The following is a 21,070-nucleotide window of genomic DNA, read 5'->3' as shown; positions in this document are numbered from 1 at the left end:
CTGGGGAAAGTACATGTGCTCTACGAACTGTGGTGCAGTACAGTGGTTTCCAATGGAGGCCGACCAGTTCTCCATTACCATACCAGCTCAGGGTTTAATTGGCTGTAATTGGGGGTTTAAATCACCCATAGTTTTAGGCCCTTAGGCCCTCAGTACTGTGGATCTCCAGGACCAGGGGACCACAGGAGAAAGAAGCCCACGAGCCAGCCGGTGATCTCTGTCCAGCATTGGTGCGCATATAGCCTGGAAACTTATTATTTAAAATCAATGAATCAGACGTTCAGAGTATCCTGTGATCGTGTGCTGACTTGAAAGGAACCCTCAAAACCTTTCAGATGTCTTGGACCTGCAGGACTTGGGGCTTGACAGTGAAGGAGGGATCTGTTGACATGAGACACCATGGGTTGTTTTTAACTTATAACTTATAAGCCAAGACAAGCAGAACCCTGGTGCTTTTTTTTTTTTAAAGGAGCTTTGCTGTGGGTTGGGCAGTATATGTTGGTGTGCCTTGAGTGTTTCTGATTGGCTCTAAGGTACGGAGCAGGAATCCAGGATGACTGTTATTGGGACAGGCTCACTTCTGAGAGTAAGAAGGGTGTTGTACTGAGCTGAAGGCTCTCACAACGAGCTATGGTGTTACTGTGTCTAAGCTGGAGAGTTTGTTCCTACTAAACATCTTTCACCTACTGCCACTCTTCTCACAGTATTAATAAGCCCATAACTAGTCCACCATCTTCCACCATCAATTTTTGTCCGTTTGACAGAGCAGCTAACTCCACGTTAGGTGGCCCGGTGTTGTTGATTCACTTGGACTGGGCTTGCTGTGGCACACGGAAACCTCACCACCCGCGCGGTGCCCGGGGTGTCGACATCGCCATGGCAACTTGTCTTTTCTAGGGAAAGGGGCGGGCTATGCGGTGGACTGCAGTTTCGGCGGTGGCATATACGACCCCTTACGCGTCCCTCCGTCTTGTGAGAGCGGCGGTGTCTGCTTGTGCCAGGAAGGGGGGTTTGTGGGGGGGGGGGGGTGTCACAGTGCTCCTCTATCCCATGCTCACCTCCACCCCTCTGCACGTCACTGCAGAATGCATGACCACAGACAGGAGTGATTAATATCGACGGGGGTGTGCGTGTGTGTGTGTGTGTTTGTCTGTTAGTGTGTATGTGTGTGTGTGTGTGTGTGTGTTTGTGTTTGGGGGGCGCGGGCAGTGCCATCTGTCCTTGTGTAGGACAGTGGTTGACTCAGTTTACAAGGTGCAGCAGCACTGCTGTGCTTTGTAAGGGGCAATGCTCTGAGTGCTCGTCCTGTTCTGTGGAAAATGGATCAAGTCATCCAGCCCGTGATGCTGCGATGCATTTTCGTGACTCTTCACATTTGATTGGTTGATTTTCTGTCCGCGTTTTTTGTCTTCTGTTGCCTCCTCTACTCCTTGATATAAGGACTGTTGTGCCCACAAATGTCACAGGAAGGCAATAATTAAAGGCCTTCGAGGATACTTGAGTGAGAGTTTTACATGAAAAGGATTGTCAGCGAACATAATCTGATCATTTTTACGGCTGTCAGTGTTTTGCTTACGTTATCTTGCTTTCACATTGATGTGAACCCTATTTACTGGTTTTTATTAGACAGATTTTATTTATGGCATTAATAATATTTATTTTTCATCACCAGTCTGTGTTGAATGAAATGTTCAATCTCAGTAGTCCTCATGAACTAACGCCATTTAAAAAAAACATCAATGTGTCATTCACCAATGCGTCTCCACAAAAGGTTTGGACAGAGTAGTGGCACTGAGAATTATATGTTCTCTACAACATACAAAATGTTTCCCTCTCATCAACAATCACAACATACTGATTTTGGTTTTGTAAAAACATTTCCCTGCTTCCGTTTAATCAATCAAATGAATCTCCTGTCAGTCCACTGTTTTGTTTTTGTTGTTTTTTTTATTGTTTTTTTTCTTTACATTTTATGTTTTGTGAGTCCGTGGTCCAGCAGCTTATCATAGCAGTCTCCATGCCGACTAACAAAGCTTGTTTGAAGTGCATTCATACTGACTGCATGTGAGTGTGATGTCTGGAGAAGTAGACTCTCGGCTGTCCAGTCTAATGACCCAGGCTGGGTTTTAATGTGAGGCTGACTCCACCACTGGGGTCTGTGGTTGGCCTATTAGGATGCACCGGTTGCATGTGAAGGTCAAAATTCCTGTATTTGTTGTTGTTGTTGTTTTTTAATGAAGTCATATGTATGTCAGATGTTCCCACACACATACATTCTTATAATGCATAAATACAGTATATGTGGGACGTGTGTGCGCGTGTGTGTGCGTGCGTGCGTGTGTGTGTGTGAGTGGATATACATGCCATAATATACCATGGCATGCATATTTATTCATTATTCCACTTTGATGTGATCTAGCGTCTCAAGCTATAGCATTCCACGCCAGCCCTGCTAGCCAGCCGATAGATTAGCCTGTGGGCTCATTTATAAAGCCTTGCTCCAGTGAGCTGGCCTGGGATTGGCTCCAGGGGTCCCATTTCCAGTGAGTTAGGAGGGCTGCTAAGACCTGTCAGCATACCTGCACCTCTGCCCCACGAGCCCGTCTTTACGGCTCCCAGCGCTACTGTGTGTCCGGTCCCCCTTTTGGGATGGGAACGGAAGCAGCCCTAGTAGGGCTCCCCGTGGGCCTCTAAGCACTACCCCCCCCTCTACTAATTTCTGCACCTGAGTTACAGGGGGTATGGGGTGGGGGGGGGGGGGCGGGGGTCACAGAGGGAGTGAAACACACAGACCTTGTAGCAAAGAGCACATTAGAGAGCAACGTGTGTTCCCTATCTCATCACATCAATCAACCCCCCCCCCCCCCACACACACAGCAGAAAAGCCATATACAGGACCTATAACGCAGCCTGCAGCCGCTCAAACTGCGCAACTGTCTGGACTGCGCATCCAGCAGCAGTAGCAGTTGTGCCATACCCTCCCCCCCCCCCCAACAAACACCCCCCCACCTGTAGGAATCACGCAGGGTCTTTGAGTAAGGCTCTCACACACACAGGGGCCGCTCTGTCAGGGTCACACACACAGGGGCCGCTCTGTCAGGGTCACACACACAGGGGCCGCTCTGTCAGGGTCACACACACAGGGGCCGCTCTGTCAGGGTCACACACACAGGGGCCGCTCTGTCAGGGTCACACACACAGGGGCCGCTCTGTCAGGGTCACACACACAGGGCCACTCTGTCAGGGTCACACACACAGGGGCCGCTCTGTCAGGGTCACACACACAGGGGCCGCTCTGTCAGGGTCACACACACAGGGGCCGCTCTGTCAGGGTCACACACACAGGGGCCGCTCTGTCAGGGTCACACACACAGGGGCCGCTCTGTCAGGGTCACACACACAGGGGCCGCTCTGTCAGGGTTACTTTGATCCGTTGAGCATGTGCGGTTTTCGCTCATTTTGCCAGTAGCACCACTGAGGCACTGCAGCTGAAGTACCAGAGAGTCGTAGCAGAGCCATTAGCAGAAGCAGCAGACGGCGACTCATATCGAACGACACGAACGACAGACTCAGATTTCAGATTTACAGAGGGCGTTCATTCTTAGGTGAAAGTTCAAAAACATTTTTGAATTGTTTTTGAGTCCTGAATGATCCAATCACGCTGCACGGAAGACTGTGTATGGTTTTTCTGTCTGCTGCGTCTGTTGTGTGTACGTGTGTGTGTCGCCCGGAAGGGGTGAGCCCAGACCTCACAATTAACCGCAAAAAAACCCCCTTTCTCTCTCTTACGTTTTAGCTACAACATGCAGACCTCCAGTTACAGCGCCCAGCATATGTCCGCTACTTCCAGGTACAGACGTGGACTGCCTTACAGCTCCCGCACCCCGAAACGTCCGGGTACCCCCCCCCCCCTGCCCCCCAGCATAGCGTAACCCCTTCACACTGGAAATAACCCATCTCTCTCTCTCTCTCTCCTTTGTTCTAGCTCAGTTGTGTGATCTAAGGATGATAATCCCGCTTTGACTCTCTCCGTCTAACCTACTGAATTTTAACCCCCCCTTCTCCTGTATCTTTTGTATGTACATGTAGATATTTATTTATTTCTTCTTTTTTTAATCCTGTTTTAAAAAAATAATAATAATTATTAAATCCCTTGTTTGAAGCAGGCAGTGGTTCAGGCTCTCTGTTCTAACACTGTGTTTCGATACCAGGCTGTTTCTCCCTGTGGGTTTTTGCTCATATTAAACACCCTCCCAACCAACCCCCCCCCCCAAAAAAAACCCTGGTCCCTCCCACTAACCTTTTTGCGCAAACGTGTCTGGGAAGGGGGAGGAGTCCAGGTAAAAACACGCCAGGGAGGAGGCGGCCCGGAGGTTATCGGCCCCAGGTTTGAGCTGTCACTCACTGTTCTGTGTCCGCCCCCCCCCACCATGGAAATCTGTCGCCATGGAAATCTGTCTCCATGCAGTCTGTCTCCATGGATACCTGTCATTCCGTGTGTCCCCCTCATGTTTATTGTAGTTCTGTACCAGTAAAGTTTGCCCAAAATCTTTCTAAAGATCTGTCCTAAATGTATTTTTTTTTAAGTTCCACTATAAAGCACTGTAGTTTTTTTAATGATGGGCATAATCTTAAATGTGTCTTAAATGTGAATTAAATCAGTCTGTTAAAGCTTACACCTTGGCGTTTGCCTGGGGAATGTACACCTAATGTACGTTTCCTTTTTAAGAGAATGCTCTCTGTGAGGGATAGCATGTTCTCAGCCTGCGGTGTGACGGCGATGTGACTCAGTTTCCTGTCTGTCTCCTCTAGGCCACACCCCCAGGCCCCGCCCGTGCAGCACAGCTCCATCCAGATCCCCGTGGGCCCGCCCCCAGCCAAGGTGGTCACCACGGCTACCATCAAGCCCGCCGCCTACCCTGCTGCTCCAGGTAGGAACACTAGATGGCGCCGTACAGCACATAATTTACATTCAGTTATTTTATTTGCTTTGCGGCACACTTGGACACGCCAGGCATTGATAAAATTGCTTTCTAAGGGACACTGACATTGTGCGTGTCCTCTGATGCTCATAAAAACACGTTTATTTATAATTCAAATTGAGGGATAGGTAGTAATCTACTTTGAAACAGATTGATTCTGAAAGCACTGATAGCTTTAACTTGGTTAATATTTTTACATGGAAGAGTGAACTGTTTACTGGTGTTGACTTTGGGGTGGTGTTGCCCTTCGGGTGGTGTTGACCTTGGGGTGGTGTTGACTTTCAGATGGTGTTGACTTTGGGGTAGTGTTGACTTTTGGGATGGGGGTGACCTTGGGGTGATGTTGACCTTCGGGTGGGGTTGACCTTCGGGTGGTGTTAACTTTCCGGTGATGTTGACCTTCGGGTGGTGTTAACTGCACCTTTTGTGGATTCCAGCTCCAGCTCCACCCCCGGCCCGGGCTCCAGTCCATGCCCCCGCTCCAGCTCCGGTCGTTGGCGGGGACGCCAACAGGCCTCCCTGGATCACCGATGGCAGCTTCGCCCAGAAGTTCGACCCTAGCAAGACCACCACTACCACCACAAAAAAAATCCAGCCCCTGCCCCAGGCTGCCCCGCCCCCTCCGGCCTACATACCCAACCCTTCCCAGGCTCCACATGCCCCATCCCCTGCTTACAACCCAGCCCCGGCCTACAACCCCGCCCCCATCCAACTGCCCCCTGTAGCGCGCGGCGTTGCCCAGAGGGCCGAGCGCTTCGCTGCCAGCAGCCGGACACCGCTCTGTGGTGCCTGCAACAATGTCGTCAGGTAACAGCGCCCTCTGTGTGTGGGTGGTTAGAAGTGCACCTACGCTGGAGTCTGCTGCTCTCTACACCCCACGTGTTGTCTTATAAAATGTCAAGCAGAAATATGTTTAACACTGTGTAAATGTGTATGCCTGAAGCCATAGAATAAATCACATTAATTCACTCATACAGTATATGATTAAAGCTAAGCATTGCTGTTATACAGCAAGTCTGCTCCTTGGTTATTCCACTTACAAGGGTCAGGTGTCTTCTTGAAGTGAATTTTGGAGAGGGTGTCAGTGTCCTGGTGCTCTCCCCACCCACAGGGGACCCTTCCTGGTGGCCCTGGGGCGGTCCTGGCACCCCGAGGAGTTTAACTGCAACTACTGCCACACCTCGCTGGCGGACGTCAGCTTCGTGGAGGAGCAGAGTGCCGTGTACTGCGAGACCTGCTACGGGGAGTTCTTCGCCCCGACCTGCTCCCGCTGCAGCACCAAGATCATGGGGGTGAGCTGGGCAGGATGCGTGTGCGCATACACGCACATACACGCACATACACACACACATACACACACACACAGACACACACATACACACACGCATACACGCACATACACACACATACACACACGCACACACGCACACACGCACATACACGCACATACACAGACACACACACATATACACACACACACACATACACACGCACACACACACACACACACACACGCACACACGCACATACACACACACATACACAGACACACACACATACACACACACACACACATACACACACACACACACACACACACACACACACACACGCACATACACACACACACACGTGCACACACACGCGCATGCATGCACGCATACACACACACACCACACACACGCACAACACACACACATACACAGACACACGCACATACACACACACACACACGTGCACACACACGCGCATGCATGCACGCATACACACACACACGCACACACACGCACATACACACACACATACACAGACACACACAGATATACACACACACACGCACATACACACACACACACACACACACACGCACACACACACACACACACACACACACGTGTACTGATGTAGCTGATGTAAATTTCCTCATTAGTTTTTCTCTCAGTTTGAGACTACCACGGTCTCCCTTATCACACCTTACCTCAGGCTGAATAAACCCGAGCTGCGTAGCTATCGTTAGCCGTGCGTGACGGTCTCCGCTAGGCTAACGGGTGACAGGCCGTGACGCAGTGCTTTTTCCCCCCCGCGGTCCACAGGAAGTGATGCACGCCCTGCGGCAGACGTGGCACACCACCTGCTTCGTGTGCGCCGCCTGCGGCAAGCCTTTCGGGAACAGCCTGTTCCACATGGAGGACGGAGAGCCCTACTGCGAAAAAGGTACCCGCCCCCACGCTGCCCGTCCCGGACCAGCCGGCCCCACACTGCCTGGCCCGAACCAGCTACCCCCACGCTGCCCGTCCCAGACCAGCCACCCCCACGCTGCCCGTCCCAGACCAGCCACCCCCACGCTGCCCGTCCCAGACCAGCCACCCCCACGCTGCCCGTCCCAGACCAGCCGGCCCCCACACTGCCTGGCCCAGGACCAGCTGGCCCCCACACTGTCCGTCCCGAACCAGCTGGCCCCCACACTGCCCATCCCAAACCACCCACCCCCACACTGCCCATCCCAGACCAGCCGGCCCCCACACTGCCCGTCCCAGACCACCCGCCTCCACACTGCCTGGCCCAAACCAGCTGCCCCCACACTGCCCGTCCCAGACCAGCCGGCCCCCACACTGCCTGGCCCAGGACCAGCTGGCCCCCACACTGTCCGTCCCGAACCAGCCGCCCCCCACACTGCCCGTCCCAGACCAGCCACCCCCTCTGTGTGCCCCTCTCAGTCCACAGATTCTCACACACACTCCAGTCACCTAATCCCTGTGTTCCTGTCACTCTGGTGTAACAAAGACACCTAATCCCCGTGTTCCTGTCACTCTGTTACACAGAGACACTTTTTTAAAGTCCAAAATGGCTTCCAAGATGTTCTGTATGTGCATTGTCGAATGAAAAGTTCCATCACTGGAACTTATTTTTTAAAGGGGTTTAAACAGAGAATGGAAGGTGGACCATAAGTCTTAGTGATACACCGTTTCTGGCTACACTGACTCACTGAGAGATTTGGAGTGTGCTTTTATGATCTGGCCGGCCCCCACAGGAAGTATCACAGTCAGGGGGCATTCATGTTTGTGCCACTTCACCACCACAGTGAAGGGGAATGTCCCTCTTGCCTTAATTCCAGTTTTACAGTCATTATTGGTGGGCGTTTGTTTTATGGCAGGGTTTAAAGTCCGTTAAAGGGTGACATTTAAAGGACCACAATGGAAATAAGCCTGTGGGCTTTATTGTGTTTTTTATCCTTTTGATGATTTATGTATCTGGGTCATCTCTGGCTAGAGGGACCACCTGTATTTTAATGATCAATAAAGAATTCAATCAAACCAAGGGCTGAGAAGTATGTGTGTGTGTGTGTGTGTGTGTGTGTGTGTGCGTGCGTTCAGTTGCTCAGTCTCCCTCTGTGTTTCCTCAGACTACGTCGCCCTCTTCAGCACCAAGTGCCACGGCTGCGACTTCCCAGTGGAGGCCGGGGACAAGTTCATCGAGGCCCTCGGTCACACCTGGCACGACACCTGCTTCGTCTGCGCGGTACGTACAGTACTTCCTCCCGTGCACCAGGGGGCAGTGCCGCCATTGCGCCATAACCAACTGCATGCCAGATAGGTACTGTATCTCCTCTATCATCAGGGCTATGTCTTGAGTTAAAGGAATGTCATTGGTTTAAGCCAATATGAATCGGGAGTATCCGTATGTGTTTAGTTAATGGTAGAGGTCATAGTTCAGCTGTTAGTACTGTCATGTGCAGTCATGATGGGCGTGCTCTGACCAGGTGATCCATCTTGCACAGGTGTGCCACATCAACCTGGAGGGTCAGCCGTTCTACTCCAAGAAGGACAAGCCCCTGTGCAAGAAGCACGCCCACGCCATCAACGTATAGATGCTGCGGGGGCACTGAAGGGGGGGTCGGGGGGGGGAGGGGGCGGGGGGTCTCTCCTGTACCTCCCAGGCACTGCTTGAGCCTCTCACGGGGGGGGGGGGAGCCTCAGTGCCAGGCAGAACCCCACCACCCCAAATTCACAGGACAACGGCGATGACAACGACGATGATCATGACAGGGTCACAAACAACGAAGACGAACAAGAAAACACTCAAAGAACCGCCCTTAAGTTTAACAGCCCAAGGGACTCTTCTTATTTATTGATGCTGGTAATAATAATAATAATAATAATGATAATCATAAGAACTTATGATATTGATAGAACTGACTATACCATAAATATTGGGTAATTACTGTCACCCTAGAGAGATTTAATTTAATGCAAGCTATATATCTGCGAAACCTCAGTGACAACCAAAATATTTAGGAATGTGTTCCATGGTATATTCAAATGTTTGTTGACTCATGTCCTTTGAAATTTCTCATTAGTGGAACTTTGCTTCTGAACAAACAAATTCTGTTTTAACTTTGGTTACACCATAGCTCATTCATTGCATGGCTGCCATTTCTCACCTGTCCAGGTGAGGTTATACACTTGAAACAAGATAAATTCAGCTTGTAATTACATTATATTCAAGGGCTTAGTGAGAAAATTCAGCATTAAGGACATTTATTTCCTGGTTCAAAGCTTGCTGGGAAATTCATAAAAACATTGATTTATCTGGCAAATTCTCAGAGATAAGATGCAATTCTAGTCAGGTCAGGTAAACTCAAAATGTGGCTGCAAACTTGAAAAATATCTATACAAAAATAGTATATAAAAGTAGATAATAACATGATTATTTAAGCTGCAGACAGATTGTATATATGATCAGTTTAGTTCATCGTGCTTTGATGGAATTCCCACTTCAAGTGGTAATTAATTCAGAAATAGTATATTAAGACACAGAAATATTATATTAAGAAATTGACTAATATATTGACTTACATGCTGTTTTCACGAGATTGCAAAGACGGAGGCTAAACTTCATATTAACAAGACTATTTTCAGCATTTGTGCATTTGTGAAAAGCAAATGTGCCATTCAGAGTCTTAAACTCTGGATATGTAGTCATTTTAACACTGGAGCGGAGCTTATTTTTTGCTTATTTTATTTTAATTTTATTTTTCCAGTACTTCTGTGACTTCATATCAGCAACACTGCTTTGTGAATGTCATTGCTGAGCTCTTTAAATCACACAAGGGGTCAGTGTAAGGGAGGCAGTCAGTCATGGAGAATGGGAGGTCACTGCATGAAAAGTTCATATTGATATAAGAGGGGGACACTTTCATTAAGGTGTAAATGTAGTTTAAACCTTAATTCAAACACCTTTCATCCTGTTTTAACTAGAAAGAGTGAAAGTTTATCCATCATAGGCAACCACCACAGGCCAGGAAACCATCATGGGCAAACATTTTATCCTTCAAAATGTTAGACTTAGATTTGCCCTGAAAGTACTTTTTATGCATTGCAGTATGCCTTAAATTGTTTAACTTAGGATCTTTTCAATGTTAATTTCAGTCTATTTCTGGGTAAAGAGATATTGCAATGGTTTTGATTTGCAGCCAAAACAGGTCCAGCAAACCTCTAAAGATCAGCAGTGCTTTCCCTCTCTTGCAGGTCGTGGTGCTTAGCTGGTATTCAGACTGAAAAATGTTGTAATCGCAAGCTGGTGTATCATCTTTTTTTTTCCTTTTAGAAGTTATTTTATACATTTTTGTACTCTGTGTGTGTGTGTGTGTGTGTGTGTGTGCGTGCGCGCGTGTGTTGGAGTATATTACATGACAGTTCGTTTAGGGAAATTAGTACATTAATACTTGGGAAAACTGTAACTGGAAGAGAGAGGAATGAAGTACAGTGAACATAATCTATTTCATCATAAACCCTAAAATATACGCATATATTTTTATGAATTGTAAAGGAAATGTAAATGGATAGAACAGGCAGGGACGTTAAATTGTTTTAGTAATGCATTTGGACAGCTCCATGCACACGTTTTAATCTAGCTGTTTAGTATGCCACCACTAGGGGGCGGTAAAACACCAGCAGGTGGCAGAGGAGTCCCAACCCACGGCTTGTGAGGGCTCATTCTCCTCTTTTTAACAGGAAAACCCTTTAAGTGCATGTTACTTATAGAAAACTCTTGAATTAGTTTTCATATCCCATTTCTTTACGGGGGAAAAAATCCTTCCAAGGTCTGACCGTGTAATTAAATTTCCACAATCTATTTTGCATTCAGAATTCACACAGATTGTGTTCACATTGGATTTTTGACCCCTTATGTAAAAAATTACAAGTTGCGACTGTGATTACATTCTATATATCAAAATAGCAGTTAATCTTTTGTGGTGGATTAAGCAGGTTTATCATTTAGCAATTTATTTAATAGATACTAGGTTCATATTTTCAGAAGGGATATTCCATTGTTCAAGGTACTTTAAACCATTGAGTTTGCCTGTGATGATATAGACAGCACATAGAATGTTTAGCAGATGCTATCTTCCCTGTTAAGACAGTAGCTAGATGGTAAAATAGCGTGTACTGTGTGCTTTTTGACACCTGAAGGATCATGTCAGTTGAAACCATGCTATGAAAATCAAATTTTAAGGTAAAATAATTCTAGAATTTTCCTAACTTTCATTCAGTGGTAGTTGAGGCACAAGCGCTACCAATCAGATATAAAAGAATACTTACGTATATTCAAAGAGTCAGAGGTAGAATATCAATTTACTATTCTCAAAGAACACAGTCACTCTTCCTTTCTCACACCTATAATTTCTTTCTCCTCCACTCTTGTGTTCTCTTTTTCTCTCTCTCTCTTTCTCTGAGTTCAATTCAAACCACTTCACTGTCCATTCCCAACTGTCATTTCCTTTCTTTTGTTGGCTGTTCATTCCATTAAGGTTATCAGTGGCTGCCAATCTGGTGCCGGCCTCTTCCTCCTCCCATCTCGCCATCCCTTGTTCCTCACCCCCAAATTCTCACCCGCTTCGGGTTTCCCCCCCTCCTCTGTCTCTCCTCTCAGTTTCATCCCTCTTTCCCTCTACACGCTCTGTAGGGCAGGACGTTCTCACAACGCTGACCCAACGCTGTAGCAACCTGACGCCATCGTTCCTCGCGGTTGTCAGCCTGCTTCAGTTCTGCTTCCCGCATTACTTTGGGATTTTTGGGACGGTAACACTGCCATCTTCAACCCAAGTTCCAGGCATACGATACAGTGCCCTTTGTGAATTGTGTTTTTCCAGGTGCTCCAGAGCACGAAAGGCCCTATCGGTGGCTTCCTTTAGACAGCGAGAGTCGGATTTCATTGTGGTCCTTCAGGTGCCTGTTTACACAAACCTATTTTTTTTTTTTTGCACTACTGTATATTATTACAAAAGAGCCAGATTTATTAGAATGTGTATCGTGTTCAGGTACTGCTTTTTGATTATTATTTTTTTTTCAGGAATGGAATGAAAAAGTATTTATCATGAATAATGTTTAGAAAAACAGCACAGTGGTATAATAGGAGAATAGTATTGATAGTCTAAAAGCTATTCTTGTGGCATGCAGTGACAGCTCTCTTAAGTTTTTATTCATATGTTAGCTTATTTATTGCATTTTTTAAAAACACTTGCTGAAATGTTCAAAAATATGGCCTTGATTTGATTAATAGTTGTGTTTTTAAACATTTGTCTACGTTTTTTTTTTTTTTTTTTTGGCATGGACTTGCTTGGTTGTTACAATTTTGTATCTCACTATTACTGATGAATTTATTTTCGTTTTAGCTGGTCAAAATGAATTTGAAACTACAGAAAACAAGCAGAAACTCCAGATAGTTTTTGAACACAAAGGGTCTTTATCAAACTGGGCTGACTTCTGGTACACAGTTTAGATTCCAGAGCCACAGACTGACTCTTAGTCAACGTACAGTACGTTTGATGCTCTACCTTTAAAGCGTTTTTAAAAAAGTGGTATTCTTGTTTTCTTTTCTTCTCCTTTCATCGTATTATATCCGATTCGGCTGGAGTCTCAGAAAGAGTTTGTTGTCTTATTGAGCATTTTAGACAGAAACATCTCATAAGCACTCCCACAGCTCACTTAGATGCTTAAACAAAAACAAACAAAAAAACAAACAATGGCTATAGAAAAATGTGCGCTGAGAGGGACTTGTCACCAGGGCTCGGTCCCGGGCGCAGGGTCCGGTCCCCCAGTTCGGGGTAGTGCTCCCAGTGACAGCCCCAGTGCTCTGTGATTCTGCCCGTTTTTGGGGCCCCCTGTCTCTGGGGCCACCTTCTCTAGACGTGTTTTTGTTCACGAAGAAAACTGCCAAAAAGGAACAGGGAAGTGTGATCAGTACGGTGAAGTACAGGAACTGCATCAATTAATTTTTCGTGACTGTGACAAGTTCTGGGAAGACATACATATGTGTCTTTATCTGGATGAAAAGAAAGAAGGCTTAATTTTTTATTTTTTTTATTTTAAATTAACTGGTAAGGACATACAGTCTAGTGAAGGCCTTAATCCTTTTTTATGCATGTTCTGTTCAATAATACTGTGACCTTAATGTATGCAGATCACCAATAAAGGAGAATAAGGACATTTCTCGCACTCTCTCTCTCTCTACACTGTTATGATATTCATATTACCTGTACTGCAGAGTGGCACTGTGGGCCACATGTCCGTTGAGACGGGTACACAGATGTCATCGATGGCTGTCCTTTCGCCACAGCATGTGATTCAGTGTCTAGATCTTGATCGTAGGCCTACTTAATTCTTCGGTTCCTATAGTTCTGGGGTTTTCAACCGGTTTTGATCCAGGGACCCCACCCCGCTCGTAGCTAACCTGGGGACACCCATCATAAGTTGAAAAAAGGGCTACATATATATATATTTTTTAATTGCATATCAAGTCTAGCAAGGGACCCCCTACATTACCTTCAAGGACTCTCAGGGGTCAGCGTTGACAACCCTGTTGAAACCCCCAGGCTATAGTTCGCCGGCTCTTGTTCGTCAAAAGTGCGGGTAGGCCTACAGAAAAGTGTTTTGACTTCAGTAAAAGGCACCACTTTAGCGACAAAACTGTGTAGCCAATGTCCTCATTTGAACGCACGATATTTTACACCCCCTCCCACCCACCCTTCTGCCATAGTGCCCAATAGCAGGTACAGGTAATTTGTTAGAACAATATTGGGGAAAACAAGTAGGCTATGTAATAAACCAAATGAGATAATTATGGCTATACCTGCTGAGATTTCATCGTAGCAGAACAAGCGTTTTGGATACATTCCCATGTAAACACGCAGCTGGAGGGTCGGTACTACTCCGCTTATCCGTAGGCTGCTTGTTTTATTCCAACGACTGTTCCAGAATAAACGATAATTGCAAGAAGAATAGGAGGAGGGCGGGTAAAACTGGGGAAATGTGTGTACATTATCCTGTTGTCCCCCTCCCTTTAGAGTCGTGTCTGTGCACTCACACCAGGTGGCGTCTCATGGGTGTCGTAGCCTACTGTAAGCCCCACCGCCACCCCTCTGTCGCTCTGGTCTCCTGTGTAATGCCTGGAGCGCACAGACGGCAGTGATTGGAGGGCTTGGTCGGGAATGATCTCGTTTCGCGCAGGGCTGGAATGTTCCCCCTGCGCAAGCTTGGGGAAAAGCAAGCAGTAGCGAGCGAGCGAGCGAGAGAGGGAGAGAGAGAGAAAAACAGACGCTGCTAAAGAGCTACAAGCAAGAAAACAAACAAAAAAATAAACAAACAAATATAAATCTGGGAAACTTTATAGAGTCGTTGATGCGGCTGCAAAGAAGATTAACCCAAAAACACATTGATTTGATCTGCGGGGAAGGGATTTTAAAAAATTGATATTGCCACGATATAGGTGAGTCTGAATTCCGGATCTCCGGTTTTCTTTCCGGCTGTGGAAAAAAAAGTTTGTTGTTGTGCTCGATATTTTGTTGTAGCTGGCTTGTTATTTTGGGCTGAACCTAGAGCAGTTTGTTGGAAAAGATGACTGATGTGTTTTACTGATCACATATGTGTGTATCAATTGTTTTGGTTGATACTAGACGGCACTGTCTAACAAGTTAGTTGAATTACCGATTTCCTTTCCTACTTAAAGATCAATCTACACTGGGGTAACTCACATAGCCTAGTTTACTTTTATGTTGTTTCCAATTTAATGTAATGTTGACTGATATCTAGTGTGACACCAAATTGAAACAAAATGCGGTGAATTCGTGGATTTGAATTGGTTTAACTGGGCAAGCAACAACCAAGCTATCGTTGACTCGCAACCCTACTGTTACATTAGCTATGAAGTTTCATAGGCTAAATGGCTAGCCATTTTGCTATTCACTTTATCTGTTTGCAAAACCACTTGGAGCTTTTGGTTATTTTTTTGCAGTAGCATAAGATCAAATTCTCACTTATAAGCATTACACCAAATCAAAACACTACATTTCTGGATTTATACAATTATGAGAAGTGTCTGTCGGCAGCTAACTAGCTAGTGCGAAGCCTGCGTTGAATCCTTTGGTCTTACTACGCGTCCAGTTACACGTTGCAATTCGTTAATGTTATACACTGTTGCACACGAACGGGTAGTATTCATTAAATCGAAGCTATGCCCTGACAAATGAACACTTTTATTGTTTGTTTTTTGTATTTGTGCAATGTTGATCACGCTGTTGATCAACAGCCTGCGCCATCGAGGCCCTGTGGCCCATGGCGATCCATGGCGAATGTGTGTTGGAAAGGGCACTACTGGATAGAAGATGGTGGAAGTTCTGCCTACTGAAGTTATTTAGCAGGCAAAATCGTTTACTGCAAACAGTGTCGTCGGCTCAATCCTTAATCGGGCATCGAGGTCACTTGCAATAGCCTACAGATCAGTTTTCAACTACCAACACTTTGGGCGTGAATCACTGAGCCAGCTGAGATTTTCCATGTTCAAGTGTCACTTGGAAAAACTTTATTTTTGCTGTGTTACTGAGTAGTGAAGTGGTATAAGCCTATATTTTTGGGGATGATTTTTGTGCGTGTCAAACCAAAAGAAAAAAAAAGGCGCAGGTTAGTTCCACATGAGTTTATTATTTATGTTTCTGTTAATTAAAAAAACATGTACCAACTCGCATTATTGACACGGATGCGTCAACACTGCCAGGACATTACAGAGCATACTATTTGTATCCAGACTGGCAGCCTATCAACCTTTATACAATCTTTAGGCAATTTATTTGACAGTTATTTATTTGGCAACAATTAAATTGGAAAAAGACGTTTCTTAGGATGTTAATCCTAAGAAAATGTATGTACTGCAGAATTTTTACATTTTTATTTCCTGTATATTATCCTGATTTAAGCTGGCAAAAGTAAGATTTTCTTGCCTAATATCCCAGCAGTCTGTGCGATCATAATGGGCCGTTTTTATGGATGTTTTTTTCCCTCACAACTTACGGGGTAGAAAGCTGGGTTTAATTTGGCGCGTGTGTGTGCGTGTATGTATGTGCGTGCGTGCGTGCGTGTGTGAGAAGGAGAGAGAGAGAGCGATAGAGTCCCCCTTCCACACCCCCCCCTCCCCCCCACTAAAAGCCACACTGAAGTAAAATAAGGCTGTGATGGAGAGAGGTCAAACACCAGATGGAAATATTGAATGTGAAACTGTCTGAGGTTTGAGAAGGCTGCAGAAAGCGAGGGATGAGATGAAAAGTAGAGGGGGGGAGAAAAGAAAAAAAGAAAAAAGGAGAAATGAAATATAAAGGCTAACATTAAACATATGCGAGACAGCTGTGCATTCCATGGCTTACTCGGGACTCTCCGTTACAAAAATAACACCGTGGAATATCTGGGAGTCAGAGCTCGAGAAGGGGGGGTGGGGGGTGGGGGGGGGTGTTCGAAAAGGGGGCTAGGGGGTGAGGCCCGTTTCAAGTATTCCAACGCGAATAAGCCAGTCGGAGATTATTATTATAGTCTTGATTTTGGGGGACCGTTCGTCTTAATCGAGCCCGAGTCTACTGTATATGGACCCTTTCCGGTCGCTTAGTTTCGATTAGCGACCGCCGCGTCCGATTACCTCGCTCGTTTGTGTCCGGGTGATTGGTGTGAGCGCTGCTAACCCCGGGCTCTTGAGATCGCGGTGATTGATCGCCCCGAGTTTACGTATTGCGGGGCGGGGGGGGGGTGGGGGGGGGGGGGGGCAGTTGGATAGTTGGCAAATGGGGCATAATTCAGCCCTGATATACTCCCAAGAAGCCACAGTCTGACTGAGGCTCGCGATAAAGATAGACCTGAAGCCTGTTAGGCTAAAGGAAGATAAATATGCCATTAAAAGAGGGGACGAGGTTTTGGGTTGCATCTGTTGATCTTATTTGCTGTTGCTATGACACCACTGCTACTGCCGGCTGCTTTCTGTGAGAGGGGGTTTGGGTGGGGTTTATGGGGGTGGGGTGTGGGGTTGGGAAGGACTGTTCCAGCTTACTTGTTTCATCTCATGACCTCACATTTCTTTTTTCGGCTTTTGGGAACGTTAATAGCACAGACACTCTTCGTTTGTTTACTTTTCTTGTGTCTAAAAATAGGGGGGTATTCAGAATAACTTGAGGAATGAAAAAAAAAATTCTGGGTACATCAAGGTTGCCCTTCCAAGTGACCCTTAACCTTGTAATTTAAATAAAGAAATCCAGTTTTCTCAAGGTGCTGGGAAAACTGGATTATTAGTTTATGTGGACGGTGCACAATAATAGCATTTCTGTAGATGTGCCAGAGTTATCCTAAAAAGGTGCCTAATTTAGCCTAAATTAGCTTCTCTCCTTTTTTCACTTGCATCTTTTAACAAAGTCACGGTGTGGTCGGGATGGACATCCTGCAAAAATTGTGGCTTTTAAGTGGCGTGTGGAGTTTCTGTGGGCGATCGTCCCAGCTTCTGCCTCACGCTTGTGTGTTCTGTACTGTTTGCGTCGGGCAAGACAAGTGTGGCGTTATATTTCAAACACAAGCTCATTTGTGGCAGTGAAGTTGCTGTGAACGACCTTGTTTCTTTAAAATCTCCTGTTACTTGGGGGGGTGGGGGGGTTGTCGTGCTAAATAGCTTTTGTAGGAAGTATTATGTGCCGCCAATCTTGGTTCACTTCACAGGTGTATGCTGGTGGTCTAAATGCTGTTTATAATCCAGTGGATAGGTTTCCAAGTTAAAGGCAGAATTCATTTCTTTTCACTGCAGAAAACGTGCTTTTGTGTCATCCTCTGTACAAGCTCAAATATAGCCTTCGGAATAACTGTGTAGGCCCCTGGATTGTATATTTGTTGAAAGGCCTTTGGAAAGGGAAAAAAAATCAGGCTAGGAAAGCTCAAATTACTTAATATGTCAAAATACCCTCACCGCTAGCACACGTATAGTGCTCTCTGGTTTCCACTGTAGCTCGCAGGTGTGTTACAATGCGTTACCTACCTTCAGGAAAGTCTGGGGAAGCTTTTACCTTCCAGCAGTGGGGGGAAAAATCTGCCATTTACACACCTGCGCTTTTTAAAAAGAAAAAGTAAAATGTTAACGCTGTAGGTTATCGGTTGGTAATTGATATAGGCGATAGCGTATTTGGGCCGTCTGACATGGACTTAAAGCTCTTCGTCTAGTTTAGTGATACACATCGTCCGATGGCTCTTAAATCGCTGCACTTTATCATAATTGCAGTAGCTTTTTAATCTCATACCCCCGTGCCTCAGCAGTAGTCTAGAGTCTCCCTGGAGGGAAAGGAGGACTGACATTGACCTCATTTGTGGCTTTTTTAATTTTGAAGAGTATCAACTCACTGTACGTTTTTCCCCCCACAGCAGTCTGTAAAATTCTAATCTGAAGCAATTTCTTAAATTGCGGTCACTTGTCAAAATTTGAACTTGGGTATGCAACAGGCTAATTAAACTCCTCGCTACAAATTCACTGGTGGGTTTTCTTGTGCAGAAGTAAGCTGGTGTAATTTTCGGTGTTGTTGCTTTTATGTAGTTCATTGTGAAACGGGATTTTGAGAGTTTTTTTTTTAATAGAGTTCTCGGTTTTGTTGGAAAGCGAAGGACGGCGTTGTGGTGTTGGAGCCGGCATCCAAAGCGTTCGCACAAAGAGAGATTTTTTTCCCCGAGTGGCACACACACACACACACACACATACTCACGCGGCGCGGTCATGTGACCCCCATCGAAGGCGCGCTCGGGCGTCCTTTTTTTCGGACGGTTGCCGTCGGCGAGGTGCGAGGGGCTCTGTGTGTGCGGCGCGGACTTCCTGTGATCTCGCTCTGAAGGGCCCGTCGGGTCGCCGCGTCGCCTAACGGCGGCTAATCAAACCGCTTTAACAATCTGTCAGCGTAGCCCGAAGACTGACGTGCCAGAAACAGCGCGATAGATTACAGTGAGGTCACACAAAGGAAGGGGGGTGGGAAGAAATGACCCCACACACACACACACACACACACACACACATACGTGTGCACACAAGCGCACGCACACACACATGTACGCGCACACACGCACTCACACACGCACACGTGCGTACACACACACATACGCACTCACACGCATGCACACACACGTACGCACACACACTTACGCACTCATGCGCACGTACACACAACTGAAGCTGCGGTTTGGGCTTGTGTGATTTTCCTAGTTGCCGAATATTTAAAAAGTTAAGCACGCTCCCTTGCCCCCGTGCTTGCAGCAGCAGTAACGGCGAAAAAGTTAAAAAAAAATGTTCAGCTTCAGGCGAGGGATTGAATTGCCTTGGAAGTCTCTCTCTTTTATTTTCCTTTCTCCCTCTTTCCCTCTCTCTCTCTTTCCCTGGCAAGGTAGCCTTGGAGAGATGGTGGTGGAGGAGGAGGAGGAGGCGGAGGAATGGGGGGATGGGGGAGGAGAGGAGAGGAGAGGCGCGTGGATCGGGTTTCAGGCCCTTGCGCTCCTGTCTGCTGGGCAGCCCAGGCCTGGAGACAGTGTGGCTGAGTCTGGGAGAGTGCGATCACAGAGCCCGCCATACATCCCCTCACTCTCGGGGTGTGGGGGGGGGAAGGGGGGGGGGGGCAGGCGTGGGGCGTGGGGAGGAGGGGGGGGTATGAAAGCAGAGCGCTTACAAACGTGTGTTAACCGCTCGCTGCTGGACGCGTAAAGTCGGCCGAGTGAGAGAGCTCCAGCGTGGTACAATGAGGCTTTTTGACAAAGCAGCGCTTTTATCGTTCTGCTCTGCTCCCCTTTTTTCTGTTTCTCTTTACTTTTTTTTACTCCTTTTCTCTCTTTCTCCACTTCGCTCCCTCTCTCACAAATTCTGATTCAGAGTTCTTTGTTGGCAGGAAGTGGGCTTACGCTTGTGAGCGCTGCCCAAGTGTCGAGGAGTGCCTTTGGACTGGAAAGTAGACGCACGATCAGTGAATTTGATTAAACGATGTAAACAAAATCTATAATCGTTATATTTATGAAAGGGAAAATAACCAATGTCAGCGGTTCAATTCTGATAGGCTTTTTTGGCATGACCATTCATAGTTTTGCCAAAGTAACTGTTTGCATAGACTGTAAAACAACAGTCAACGGCAATAACTATATGAGCAATTAGCGTACGCTAATGATCGGTGTTTGGACCCTCAATAATAAAGGTTTGGTGGGTTATAAACATAAATAACCACAAATCCTGCAGTACATACACAACTTTCCTTGGTGCAGTTTTGCTTCTCTGTCACTTTTTCTCTGTAAAAATGGAACAATATTGCACAGTCTGCTAAACATCCAGAAATTAGGTGGGCGTTTTACATGATGGGCTGCAAACCCTTTTTCCGCACGTATAATGGTCCTCGTGGAATAAAAAGTTGCTGCCCACTTTTTGCATCGATCTGCTTTATGTACGGACGAGGCCCGAGTGAGTAATTTAGAGTTGGAGGAGGTTAATGTGGACGGAAGGAGACCTAAGATGGTGGGATGGGAGCCGAGAGATTTTTATCATTTAATGGAGAAAGTGGAAAGGTCAGGACTCGTGTTTACCTCCTTATGAATTTTAAACAGAGTGCTCGCAGTCTTACGGAGTAGCCTCGCCTTAGCCTACACAAAGATGAAGTGGATGGTAAATGGTAAATGGACTGCATTTATATACCGCTTTTATCCATGGCGCTTTACAATTGATGCCTCGCATTCACCAGAGCAGTTAGAGGTTAGGTGTCTTGCTCAGGTACACTT

General features: G+C 46.5%; 2 protein-coding genes and 1 long non-coding RNA gene across 11 annotated transcripts in view; 2 read left to right on the top strand and 1 right to left on the bottom strand.

The window, feature by feature from the left end:
- Positions 1 to 8,876, top strand: part of ldb3a (LIM domain binding 3a) — a 65,521-nt gene extending 56,645 nt beyond the window's left edge. For 8 of the 9 annotated variants that reach the window (XM_064316888.1, XM_064316887.1, XM_064316890.1 and 5 more), the window contains 7 exons: positions 3,797 to 3,850; positions 4,813 to 4,931; positions 5,420 to 5,789; positions 6,094 to 6,274; positions 7,076 to 7,196; positions 8,386 to 8,501; positions 8,761 to 8,876. In XM_064316888.1, coding sequence (XP_064172958.1) covers positions 3,797 to 3,850; positions 4,813 to 4,931; positions 5,420 to 5,789; positions 6,094 to 6,274; positions 7,076 to 7,196; positions 8,386 to 8,501; positions 8,761 to 8,850 — 1,051 coding nt within the window. In that variant the 3' untranslated portion in view covers positions 8,851 to 8,876. The remainder of the gene's footprint in view (positions 1 to 3,796; positions 3,851 to 4,812; positions 4,932 to 5,419; positions 5,790 to 6,093; positions 6,275 to 7,075; positions 7,197 to 8,385; positions 8,502 to 8,760) is intronic. The other variant, XM_064316895.1, reaches the window with a different exon arrangement.
- A 1,736-nt stretch (positions 8,877 to 10,612) lies between these two features.
- On the bottom strand, positions 10,613 to 11,112 carry LOC135244532 (uncharacterized). Its single transcript, XR_010326994.1, has 2 exons — positions 11,021 to 11,112; positions 10,613 to 10,983 (listed from the first exon to the last, which is right to left on the bottom strand). It is a non-coding gene; the product is annotated as an uncharacterized LOC135244532 (long non-coding RNA).
- Positions 11,113 to 14,432: 3,320 nt separating this feature from the next.
- Positions 14,433 to 21,070, top strand: part of bmpr1aa (bone morphogenetic protein receptor, type IAa) — a 58,151-nt gene continuing 51,513 nt past the window's right edge. Inside the window, exon 1 of the mRNA XM_064317977.1 lies at positions 14,433 to 14,750. The gene's annotated coding sequence lies outside the window, so the exon portion shown is untranslated. The remainder of the gene's footprint in view (positions 14,751 to 21,070) is intronic.

Source organism: Anguilla rostrata, chromosome 18 (assembly GCF_018555375.3).
Source record: "Anguilla rostrata isolate EN2019 chromosome 18, ASM1855537v3, whole genome shotgun sequence".
Lineage (NCBI taxonomy): Eukaryota > Metazoa > Chordata > Actinopteri > Anguilliformes > Anguillidae > Anguilla > Anguilla rostrata.
The sequence above is the reverse complement of the archived record's forward strand: the minus strand, read 5'-3'. Positions and strand labels throughout refer to the sequence as shown.